General features: G+C 40.2%; 2 protein-coding genes across 2 annotated transcripts in view; one reads left to right on the top strand and one right to left on the bottom strand.

Moving 5' to 3' along the window:
• Positions 1 to 3,067, bottom strand: part of LOC124281577 — a 64,858-nt gene extending 61,791 nt beyond the window's left edge. The window contains exons 1-4 of the mRNA XM_046717521.1: positions 2,895 to 3,067; positions 2,073 to 2,228; positions 1,601 to 1,682; positions 1,061 to 1,117 (exon numbers count right to left, since the gene is read on the bottom strand). Coding sequence (XP_046573477.1) covers positions 1,061 to 1,117; positions 1,601 to 1,682; positions 2,073 to 2,228; positions 2,895 to 3,046 — 447 coding nt within the window. The 5' untranslated portion in view covers positions 3,047 to 3,067. The remainder of the gene's footprint in view (positions 1 to 1,060; positions 1,118 to 1,600; positions 1,683 to 2,072; positions 2,229 to 2,894) is intronic.
• A 7,605-nt stretch (positions 3,068 to 10,672) lies between these two features.
• Positions 10,673 to 12,526, top strand: part of LOC124281576 (putative ankyrin repeat protein RF_0381) — a 45,781-nt gene continuing 43,927 nt past the window's right edge. Inside the window, 4 exon segments of the mRNA XM_046717520.1 lie at positions 10,673 to 10,981; positions 11,521 to 11,610; positions 12,290 to 12,331; positions 12,333 to 12,389. Coding sequence (XP_046573476.1) covers positions 10,952 to 10,981; positions 11,521 to 11,610; positions 12,290 to 12,331; positions 12,333 to 12,389 — 219 coding nt within the window. The 5' untranslated portion in view covers positions 10,673 to 10,951.

Below are 12,526 nucleotides of genomic sequence, written 5' to 3'. Positions count from 1 at the left end.
GGCTGTTGGAAGGAAGTGACCATTTAAGATGTCACCATGATATCGTTCCTTCGTCAAATTTCCAGTGGAAATACACAACGGCGTCACTCCACGTGATGATATCCCACCCCACGTGAAATTTCCGGGCTGTGTTTTGGGCGTTGGTAGATCTGGTTTTATGGTATCTTTTGTCCAAATTTTCACACAGTTCGGAAAAAGCCAGACAGAACTTTCATCAGAAAGCAAAACATTATCCCAATCTTGATTTTCGTGAGCCCAACACCAGTTTTTAAAAACGTACGTCTTTCTTTTTGGGCATTTTCCATTAATGGTGAGGGAATTCCACGCTTTTTCACGCAGTAAGTCTTTGTAATTCTTGTGTAAGGATTTTATTAGATACCTGAGGACTTCCTCTATTAATCATCTCATTTCTGATATTCTCAAAGCTTTTCAATTTTCCCCTACTCACAATGAATCTGACCAAGTCGCTGGCGATCCGTAGTGCTGAACTTCCTTGGCCTCCCTGCCCCTGTCTTGTGCTCAATCCCAATTCCTTCTCTAAAGTTCTATATACTATACACAGAGGAATGTCATGTCTACCAGCTAACTCTTTTGCATTAGTCACACCCCTTTCAAAATTATCTAGAACCAGCTTTCTTTTCTCTTCTGATCTGCCATGTCAACAAAGGAAGCCGCCTGCTACACGGGGAGATAACTCTTGGTGTAGTAAGGTTCATTCTTACGCCTACAAGAGTTGCCTCCCATACTGAATACCTTAATTAAGTTACAGAATGTAATACACCTATTTTAAAATTCTATTATCAGTATTAGGAAACAAAGGTTTTCTCATTAATTTCTGGGAAAACTGTAAACACCCATTGTCAAACACGGTTTGAAGCATGGGGTTGCATTCACTATTTAGCTTCTTTGAGTGGCAATTTAGAAACTGGGACACACGTACAATACTGTCAAACTTTATGATATCAGCTTCTTTTATTCCGTGAGTGCGACGTTTCTATACAGATTCTTGTACCGTTGTCAAGCCAGTGAGTGAAGGAGAGCCAGTGCTAAATGTACTCACATCGTCCTTGGCAAGAGACAGGGCAAACCTCCGCTCCTTCGTCATTACCGCGGCATGCTGAAACAGGATGCAGAACGTAGCAGAGGAAATCTCTACAGAAATTAGTAGGTCAGTTAAAATGATGCAAAAATTAAGTTTGATAATCTGAATAAGACCAAACGGATTTTGTGATTTGGTGCACCTTGGTTATATTCTAAATATGCGATATGATTACACTTTTACAACCAAACATTAACATAATAAAACATACATAAATTGTATTTAAGACTATAAAGGATCATAAACTGTACATACATACAAAATGGCTGCAAATATTTAACCAGAAAATGTGGTCTATGTGTGTAGTGTGGCAAGCTAGGATATTTCCTTGAGTAACACAGAGCAGAGTCTCACACAGCTGGGATATTGTGGAGTAAACAACAAGACAGGTCATGCAGGAACATCTCCCTGGCTCCCTGATTTGAACAATCATTAGTGGTATGGTACATGTACGCCTTGTCATTGTCTAAAGAAACAATTTATATGTACATCTATGCTGACCTCTGACCCCTTGAGTGCCCACGCCTCCACTGCCCCAATACAGCCTGTGATCACTTCATTCGTGTCCCGGTTGAAGGCCAGACTGCAAGAGCAACAATCGTAACTGTACAAAGATAGTGGTCACTATAGGTGCATGGTCACAGTGAGGACCGTGTGTTGTTTGGGTGTGTAATGTGAAGATACTATTTCATCTATACTCTGTATTGATTGTTTACATTTAGATTGTAAACAGTTGCCATGGTAACCATGTTTATACATATTTTCACATGTCATCAATGCTGGAGAGCTTGAAATCAACAGTCACAATTATTTATCCAAATCTATATTTTGCAACGTTGTAATCCCTTTCCCTGCTCTTTGTTAATAACATTAGAAGAAAACGTATCTAATTATCTAAAGACGTTTCTCTTGTCTCATAGATCCTGCTAATGCCATACAACGAATATCTCAGTGACACTGGTAATCTGCCTACCATAGAACGGTAGTGGCACTGATGCCGTGCGAGACTTCCTGGCACCCATTCTTGGACTTGGTGAACACGCGCAGCTTCATGTCCGGGCTGAACCCTACGAACACTCGATACTTCGGGACGAACATCAGACGGCACATTGTATAACACACCTCGGACCTGGGGACACAGAGGTTTTGAGAGACTCAGGCCTCTAACCGGGGCACGCAGTAATATATAGAGAAAAACACGGGTCTTGAACTGTGGACACAGAAATATAGAGAGACACGGGCCTTGAAACTGTAGATACAGAAATGTAGTACACACAGGACCTGAGATTGAGGACACAGAAATATAGAGAGAGGCACAGATCCTCGAAGCTATGACACACAAAGTAATACACAGTAGACACGGACGTAGAAACTAGGGGTAGAGATAATTATAAAGAAAAAAACACACCAAAGTATCTTTAGAAAAGAAATGTTGCTGACATGGGTATGTATAGAGACACAACCTTTAAGTCTGGAAACAAAGACATGGGAGAAGAGGCACAGTACAACTGCGGGGCAATGAAAGTCCTGATTCAAAAGACCGCGCATATAAATGTGGGGAGCTTTAATGAATGAGAGATCAATCTTAACATTTCAAGCCAATCGGTAACCATAAGACTAACATCTAGTCTCTGAAATGAACATATTTTACAGAAAAAAAAGTTCATAAGAAATAATCATAACATATATTGAAAAGGAACCCAGAGACTATTTTCCTTTTCAAATCTTGCCACATATTCTAGACTAGCATGGATATATTTGTTTCAGAGTGTGCATCATGTACAGTATAGCTTACTTATCCTGTATACATGCAGCGTCAGGGTCGGAGGAGTTGAGTGTCCACGCACACACGTAGCTGACGGTGCCGCGGCTGTAGTGAGAGAAAAACATTTCCCCCGCCTTCGTCTTGAAGTGGGTGGAGCAGCGGATGTTGCAGCAGTGACGCATTGTCTGGAACAGCTGTCGGGGACAGACGTCAACATTACAGTGAGTGAGTGAGTTAATATTTAACGTCACATCGGCAGTATATCAGCCATATCGTGACGAGAACAACCTATCCAAAATAAATCTATACTTCATAAACCTGTCGTCGAAGGACAGTAAAAATACAAGAATATCACAGCTTTGATGTCTTTCAGTGGCATTTAGAAGTTGTACATTGATGTCCAAGATATTTTTATGGATTAAACTGATAAACATAATGCCAACTGTCAGTTCACCTGATGAAGGGACCTGGAATGGTCTCGAAACGTCGTGAGGGAAATTATAAAGAAGTTTAATCCATAAAAATATCTTGGACATCACAGCTTTGGTTTAAAACTAGTACGTTGTAATAAAATATATTACTTCAACATCAGACAATGTTTACAAAGTCGCGGACTAATTCCTGCCATCAATATTCCTAAAACAGTCTTGTGTCGCCTATGGACATTTGCAAGATCGTAAAGTGTTAAATAAAATGACTATTTAAAATGTGTGTTAATATTCATAATCTAAAACAAGTGTCATTTCACTTGGAAAGTGTACTTTTCAGAAAGCAAAGTCAAATAACAACTATATGAGTCACGAGGACTGATGTGACAGTGACCGACAAGTGACCTAGCTATATGTTCTTACCTGTGGTCCATGTTCCAATGTGATACTGTGACCTACCTGTGGTCCATGTTCCAGTGAGATGCTGTGACCTACCTGTGGTCCATGTTCTACTGTGATACTGTGACCTACCTGTGGTCCATGTTCCAGTGACCTACCAGTGGTCCATCTTCTACTGTGATACTGTGACCTACCTGTGGTCCATGTTCCAGTGACCTACCAGTGGTCCATGTTCCAGTGACCTACCTGTGGTCCATGTTCCAGTGACCTACCTGTGGTCCATGTTCTACTGTGATACTGTGACCTACCTGTGGTCCATGTTCCAGTGACCTACCAGTGGTCCATGTTCCAGTGACCTACCTGTGGTCCATGTTCTACTGTGATACTGTGACCTACCTGTGGTCCATGTTCCAGTGACCTACCAGTGGTCCATGTTCCACTGTGATACTGTGACCTACCTGTGGTCCATGTTCCAGTGACCTACCAGTGGTCCATGTTCCACTGTGATACTGTGACCTACCTGTGGTCCATGTTCCAGTGACCTACCAGTGGTCCATGTTCCACTGTGATACTGTGACCTACCTGTGGTCCATGTTCCACTGTGATACTGTGACCTACCTGTGGTCCATGTTCCAGTGACCAACCAGTGGCCCATGTTCCACTGTGATGCTGTGACCTACCAGTGGTCCATGTTCCAGTGACCAACCTGTGGTCCATGTTCCACTGTGATGCTGTGACCTACCAGTGGTCCATGTTCCACTGTGATACTGTGACCTACCTGTGGTCCATGTTCTAGTGACCAACCTGTGGTCCATGTTCCACTGTGATGCTGTGACCTACCAGTGGTCCATGTTCCACTGTGATACTGTGACCTACCTGTGGTCCATGTTCTAGTGTGATACTGTGACCTACCAGTGGTCCATGTTCCAGTGAGATGCTGTGACCTACCTGTGGTCCATGTTCTAGTGTGATACTGTGACCTACCTGTGGTCCATGTTCCAGTGAGATGCTGTGACCTACCAGTGGTCCATGTCCCAGTGTGATGCTGTGACCTACCTGTGGCCCATGTCCCAGAGTGATGCTGTGACCTACCTATGGCCCATGTCCTAGTGTGATGCTGTGGCCTACCTGTGGCCCATGTCCCAGAGTGATGCTGTGACCTACCTGTGGCCCATGTCCCAGAGTGATGCTGTGACCTACCTGTGGCCCATGTCCCAGAGTGATGCTGTGACCTACCTGTGGTCCATGTCCCAGTGTGATACTGTGACCTACCTGTGGTCCATGTTCCAGTGTGATGCTGTGACCTATCTGTGGTCCATGTTCCACTGTGATGCTGTGACCTACCTGTGGCCCATGTCCCAGAGTGATGCTGTGACCTACCTGTGGCCCATGTCCCAGAGTGATGTTGTGACCTACCTGTGGCCCATGTCCCAGAGTGATGCTGTGACCTACCTGTGGCCCATGTTCTAATGTGGTGCTGTGACCTACCTGTGGTCCATGTCCCAGAGTGATGCTGTGACCTACCTGTGGCCCATGTCCCAGAGTGATGCTGTGACCTACCTGTGGCCCATGTTCTAATGTGGTGCTGTGACCTACCTGTGGTCCATGTTCTAATGTGGTGCTGTGACCTACCTGTGGTCCATGTTCTAATGTGGTGCTGTGACCAACCTGTGGTCCATGTTCTAATGTGGTGCTGTGACCTACCCGTGGCCCATGTCCCAGAGTGATGCTGTGACCTACCTGTGGCCCATGTCCCAGAGTGATGCTGTGACCTACCTGTGGTCCATGGTCTAATGTGGTGCTGTGACCTACCTGTGGTCCATGTTCCAGTGCGATGCTGTGACCTACCTGTGGCCCATGTTCTAATGTGGTGCTGTGACCTACCAGTGGTCCATGTCCCAGAGTGATGCTGCGACCTACCGGTGGCCCATGTCCCAGAGTGATGCTGTGACCTACCTGTGGCCCATGTCCCAGAGTGATGCTGTGACCTACCTGTGGTCCATGTTCCAGTGTGATGCTGTGATCGAATGTCTCCGGATCTTGGAGAACAAGCTGTATGTTGTCTTTGACCTCTGACCATTCTTTCAACTTGTCCCATCGCTGGTCAAGGTCATTCACTTGTGTGCTCTCTGTGCTTAGATTATTACCCTTAAGCTGTAGATGTGATGATAATCATTAGTTGCATTTGTGAAGCCACAATAGGTATTCAGCTTGTGCAAGTGATGTTCGTACGTTATCAGGAATATTTTTGCACTGTTCACTCGTTGCTTATATTTTCATTTCATTCCTACCACTATAAATATTTACCGCATATTTCTTTCATTCTTTCAAAACTAAGCGTTCATTCAACACTCACTTCAGACGGCAGTTCCATGATTCGTTTTCCCACTTAGATGCTGGCGATATGTATATATTTTTCTCCTACAGGCCACGGACTACAAAACAAAACAACAAACTAGATGATACATGTTGTCAGCTCGTGTGTAGGATATTTATCTTTATCATTTTAACAAGATAACTGAGCAAACCTCGCGCTCTCAGTGTTCACTATATATGTAGGTAGGACCTAATTTCCCAGTCAGTTTTAATATTAAGTTATTACACAAGGTGAATACAAGAACCCTTCGGAAGCAGCAAAAACGGTCACTAACAGCATCCAATAACAAACCGAATGTCCAATATTCCGATTTACCACGATGTATGTTAATCTATATGTATAACCTCCTTCGTTCCTGACCGTTCCAGTCGCTATCCCTCAAACCGGCTGGCACTGTTGCCACACGTTGTCTGGACTGGCTGACCATGACGTCCGATTGTGATGACGTCATCAGCATTGTGGCTACGTTGCCACCGCGAGACAACGTCACGAGAGTCCGGGGTCAGTCCGTTATATATCCTGTGCATGCTACATATATAGGAACAGCTTGGGTGATAGATGGGCAATGCAAAGATTCCCGCGTTCTTCCACCACAGAAAACATACATCAGACACGTGATAAACTGAAAGAACTTCACCTCCACCCTACAACACAAGCAGAGTCTATTATTAATGTCAGAATATAGTTAATATGCTACTTTACAGTGTAAACGTTTTGCATAAAAGGTAATTCCGTTACTTTGCCATGGCGTGCAAACACTACGCTGTTAGTCCAAACATTTTAACATTGAGTGAGTAAGGTTTTACGCCTATTTTAGCAATATTCCAGTAATCTCACATTGTATCAATGTGTGAAATCGAGCCCAGGTATTCGGCGTGACGAACAAAACCTTTAACCACGAGGTTAACCCCACTGAACCCAGAACTGTGTAGCTGAACCCATGTAAAATGAGCTATACTTGATGAGGAGTTGTTGTTTTAACAATGTATGGTAGTATTGGGATGTGGAAGTTTTGGGATATAACCAATCGAATTGATTCTTAATAAGTTCAATTAAAGTTGTTGTTATAGGTTAAGAAGGCTGCAACACAAGACCTGTTGAAGTCTGCCAGGTCCATAGTATAGCTCATTTAAAGATTATAATAAAAATAATTATGAATATAATATAATATTAATCAGACCAATATTCAAATGTCAAATCGAAGGTTATATCCCAAAACTTCCACATCCCAATACTACCACACATTGTTAAAACGACAACTCCTCATCGCCCCTTTTAGGTAATAGGATAACCAAGGAAGTGCACTGAACTGAAGCAACAGATATGATACATCTCAGGAAGTCGACCTTTGGATATTTTATAAGGCTCAGGACGTCGACCTGGGTCCGCTTTGAAGTTTGGGTGTTATTTTAGCGCATGACTAATCTCATGTGACTTGTTATTACAAGGTTGGTGGTTGATGGAAGTGAACACATCGCACACAGCCGTGTCAAAACATATATATATATATATATAAGATTGAATTTCTGTTTGTTTTTAGGTGAAGGAATTTGAATAAGTAATATTGTATTAAATATACTAAATGATATACATTTCATCAATAAATACCGTCATATTTGCCATATCATTCATTATAACAATTTATCCTTTATTTTAAGGTTGAAGACCTATTTCTGGAAACCATTGAAAACATGCCTGAAGACCAACGCTGCCACGGCCTAGCGGATAGTCTGTCTCACAGTCCCTGAACCACATTAACTGCCCTACTGCCAAGCCCTCTCTGCAGTGCTAAAGCCCTAAATAAAGCAAGTCTGAATCTCTGGTCTCCCTAGGGCTCCTTTTCAATATAAATGGGCTTGTTTGTTACTATCAAAATTATATATATTCAGAGACTAAGCCTTAGTCTACCTAGCGGACTACATCACCAACTTCTGGGTGGAAGGGGATCTCTACAGATCGCAGTGGAACCAGCATGAGGATGAGGGCCCGCGAACCAATAACCACCCGGAAGGTTGGCATTCCAGACTTAAACGCACCATCGGCAAGGCTCACCCCAACATTTTTTAAATCATCACGTTCCTGTCCAGGGAGCTGGCCAACACTGAACACAAGTTGGAACAATATGCCGGAGGCCAAAGGCAACCCATGAAACTGAGACCTGGAACGTCGACTTCAAGAACTCAGACACAATGTCCAAAATGGAATGTTAACTGTTAGACAATTTGCTTATTCAGCATCTCATCTTTTACATCTTTAATAATATTGATAATAAATATGTACTTGTATAAATGTGTATGTATTTTGTACTACTGTGTATTTTATTTTGTTTTATATTTTAATGTATATATACTCGGTGAACTGAGATTGAAATATAACACTATCTTTATACATATATTTGGCTTGTTTTCTCATTAGGTGTGCTCCCATCCACATAATCCGGATTATCCTCTTCTAACATCATATAGATCGTCATTGTCTCTATAATCCAATATTAATTTCTAAAATGTCGAAACGCCCAGGACGTCGACCTTTTTTCTTCACTCATCCGTGATGATTTGACCAAAGGTCGACGTCCTGAGCCCTAACCCACCTGACTTAGCAGGGTAAAGATTTTAGTGAAAAAGAGAACAGTTAGTTAATAAATCTGAAATATCTATAATATAAATTCGTGCATATTTCATGTGGGCAAAGCTTGTCAATTTTGTTTTCTTGTTTTACCTTGAAATGTTGTTGATTACGTTCATAGTAACAATAATAATAATAATAATAATAATAATAATGCTGCTAATTTTTGCTCCTGGAATCTAGTATTCTGAACATACAAAACATAATTAAATTATGCAAGCTTAACGTACATTTAATGTATATGTCTATTAAAATATGTAGTTTTACAACATAATATGGCTAATGAGTTTTGAAATTTTATAGTTATTGCTTAAAATGGGCCAACAAGCCAAACAATTCCTTTCAATTCTGATTTGCAAATATAAAGTAATATGTAACAAAAGATTCAAAAATGAGAATATATTGTATTATGCTTACTTAAAGCTCTACTACCATACATACTCGCACTACCAAATCCAGGCATAAACACACACATTCTAATTAAATAAGGAAATTGATAATGTTATGTATGGACATTGGAATTAATTGTGACGTTAGTGACACAATAACGGTAGTGACATTTTAATAATAGCTACTTTTATATGGTTTACTTTAAAAGATAATGTAATGAAATTTGTCAGTCAGATATTTCAGAATATTTAAAGAATATGTAATAGGCAAAAGATTTACTTATGGATGTCCATGTCATGTAAAAAACAGGTAAAGACTGCATGTTACGGCAGTGACACTGTGACGGTATATACTGTCACCATCGTAACGGCCCTACCACAGTCGTGTTCTTCTACGCCTGACTCCCCAGGGGCATCAAGACAGAAGTACAGCAGAGACGGAGCCGTCCCCTTGCTCCAACAACAGGAGAGAGTGACAGGGTTATGACTGTCAAATGTGCGGGTGAAATCTTGGACACTATAGGACATAGGTTCTATATAAATGTTCTACATAGACTGTTACATGTAACTAGAAAAGATATGTATTTTTGTTATTTTGATTACTATATGATTGTTTGTATTCATTACTGATTAATGGATTAAACCATTACAGACTGAGGTAATCAGTATACTACCTGGCCATTATGTTGGATTTCCACAGAGGACGTACTTCTACTTGATGGCAGATGTTCTTCTTATACTTATCCTTCTCAAATAATTTCTCGTTGACACGAATCATATTGCAGACTTAAAACAGTCGCTTCCTAATGTGAATTAATGAAAAATGATAATAAACGCAAGTATAAATTGTTTATCACCGTGTGTTCATAGAAATCTTTAACTTTTTAACAAGTTGGTGTCACATGTTTGTGAACATGTTCCCATGGACATGAAGGATCTGTTGGGTTCACCTGGCATCGGGAAGTTTATTCAACATATGCTGACAAGTTAGGGGTTAACTAGCTGTTTGTCTATATTTTAGGGAATTGTATTTGAAACAGACGTGCTGATTAAATATTGCTCAAAATTGTTTTGCCAGTTATTTGGTCAGTGTCCGGCAAGTAGATACACATAGCTAAACATGACAACCAGTTTCTGATAAGGACGTCACTCCTCTACAGTACCTGATAGTTTGGTTTGGTTTCTCTCATGAAAGTCTGACCAAGAAACAAAACAATTAGGCAATTAAATATGTTTTGGCCTTATAGTAATGGATTTAAGATTTTATTATTTTTCATTTGTTTTCAAAATCTATTTAGAAAAGTAACTCGATGAGGTTTAATTTTCAAATATTTGCATGCTTTTCGACCTATCATACTAACTCAAACAGTGGTGAAATCGTGTCGGACTATGCTTCTCCACACCGCTTATAGCATAACACATTTGTTTCAATGTAAGAAATAATTTGAAGAGACTGATCTTTACTAACAAAATTTGATAATCTGAGAGACATATTAAGGTTCTAAATTATCCTTGAACGAATATTTATAACTGAGGCAAACAACGCTGTCACCATGCAGTCATTATGTTAGAAGCGACATTTGTTTACAGTAGAAACAAAATGGCGGAAAAGATAATGCAAATCTGACACTAGTAACAGAAAGAAAACAGTTCAAATTTGATATAATCAATGGCCTGGCGAATGACAATAATTCCGCGTAGAACTTTGCAAACTGCCACATTTAGTCTGACATATTTTTAAAGCGATGTAGCAAAGAGTAGCGTCCGTTTGTCTGGCTTTTCTTGGGTGAGAAGGCGGCGGATAATCGTAGTGTCCTATTTTCGGTCAAATTTCTCCTACGTTGTTGTGTTGTGTAGAGCCAGTTCAAGATGGCAGGCGAAATGTTGCAGCTTGCTAAGGTAAGTATCATGTATTCGATCAGTTCTTTTTGACATGATAATGTAAATTGACCGACCTGAATAATAAAGTGAATATAAGGGATTTAAGTATGAAAATAATTCTAATTAAGATAGTGAAAATAATTACAATGTAATTATATCTTGAGACAGAAACTTGCGACTCTTCAATAGACAGACAGCAGATTAGTCATGGTGTCAACCCCTTTTATCTTAATTAAATCCTCCAAGAACCCTCGAGAGTATTCTGTTGCCATTGGCCATCTTATCTTAAAAATGTCTATGATATTTTTCAATTTTGCAACTGTCGTCAGTCATCTGTGTTTCCTTCTATCATTCAATGCCTGCTCTGTGTAAGTTATGTTGGAACATTATTCTTTTCCTTTTGCTACACCTGCGATCCATACATTTACCTTTGCGTTATAGTGCAATATTCATTATGTAGACCCCGACATTGAGTATTGTATATGCCCACACATCCTCCCCATCATGATCTGTTGTAAGTGTATAATTATATCATACATAGTTCATGAATAATGCAGACCAAGATTGGACAAGCGATATCTGAGGGAAACATTAAAGGCTTGAAGAAATGTTTGGAGCAAGGCCAAGATCCACTTTTCAAAGACAGGGTTTGTTAACAACTTTCTTTACATTCATGGACAGGATTATTTAAATAATCAGAATTGGAGTGAATAGCTAAAGTAGCAAGGATTCATAGTACCATTGTACCAGAGTCATATTGCAAAAGTGTATATATATCAATAGAAACATGTAAGGTTGCGGAGTCTGTGATATATTATATGGTCTGTGATTGTATATATTAACTACTGTGTTCTGACGATGAAAGACAAGATTTACAAAATAGTTTTGTTCGTCACTAGTCATCCATTTTATGAAAGTTCACTGGCCCATCTAATGAGCTTTATTTTAAAGCTGTTGTCTTGTGCTGTTTTTTAAAATGAATCATATAAATCTAATGTTAGAAGCTGGTATCCATGGTGATCCTAAGGTACTGAAGGAGCAAACCCTCGACCCAAATTAACTTTGAACAATGCTGTGTATTGCATGGTGATCGCACAATGATTGCTACAACCAAGAGTTCACATCTGTAAGACAGGGTCACTACTCTCATATTATAAATGAATATTTCTATCAAAGATTGATAGTGTATTTAGCCAGATGTGTCTCTGTTATGTAAACCAAAAGTCCAAAATGAGATATGGAACAGTAAAACACTAAAGTTATCTACCCTGTGTAGTTACAGAGTTGTCTACCCTGCAGCTTGCAGAACGTTGTCTCCTGTTTCAGAAAGACAACACCTACTTGCACTACGTGTGCACCATGCACCGGGCCACACATCATATATATACTATTCACAACACCGATGGACATCAACGCTCAAAACAGGGTGAGTTTTTTCATGTATTGTCCCATCAATACAGATAGCAATACATAGATTGCCAGAATGTGTGTGATTACTTACCTGACATATTTGTGCATATATAATTCCTCAATTAATGAAAGTCCTTTATTATCATGTCAGTG

Source organism: Haliotis rubra, unplaced genomic scaffold, assembly GCF_003918875.1.
Source record: "Haliotis rubra isolate DU_JTF1 unplaced genomic scaffold, ASM391887v1 Scf285, whole genome shotgun sequence".
NCBI lineage: Eukaryota > Metazoa > Mollusca > Gastropoda > Lepetellida > Haliotidae > Haliotis > Haliotis rubra.
Note: the sequence above shows the minus strand (reverse complement) of the source record. Positions and strands in the feature narration are given on the sequence as shown.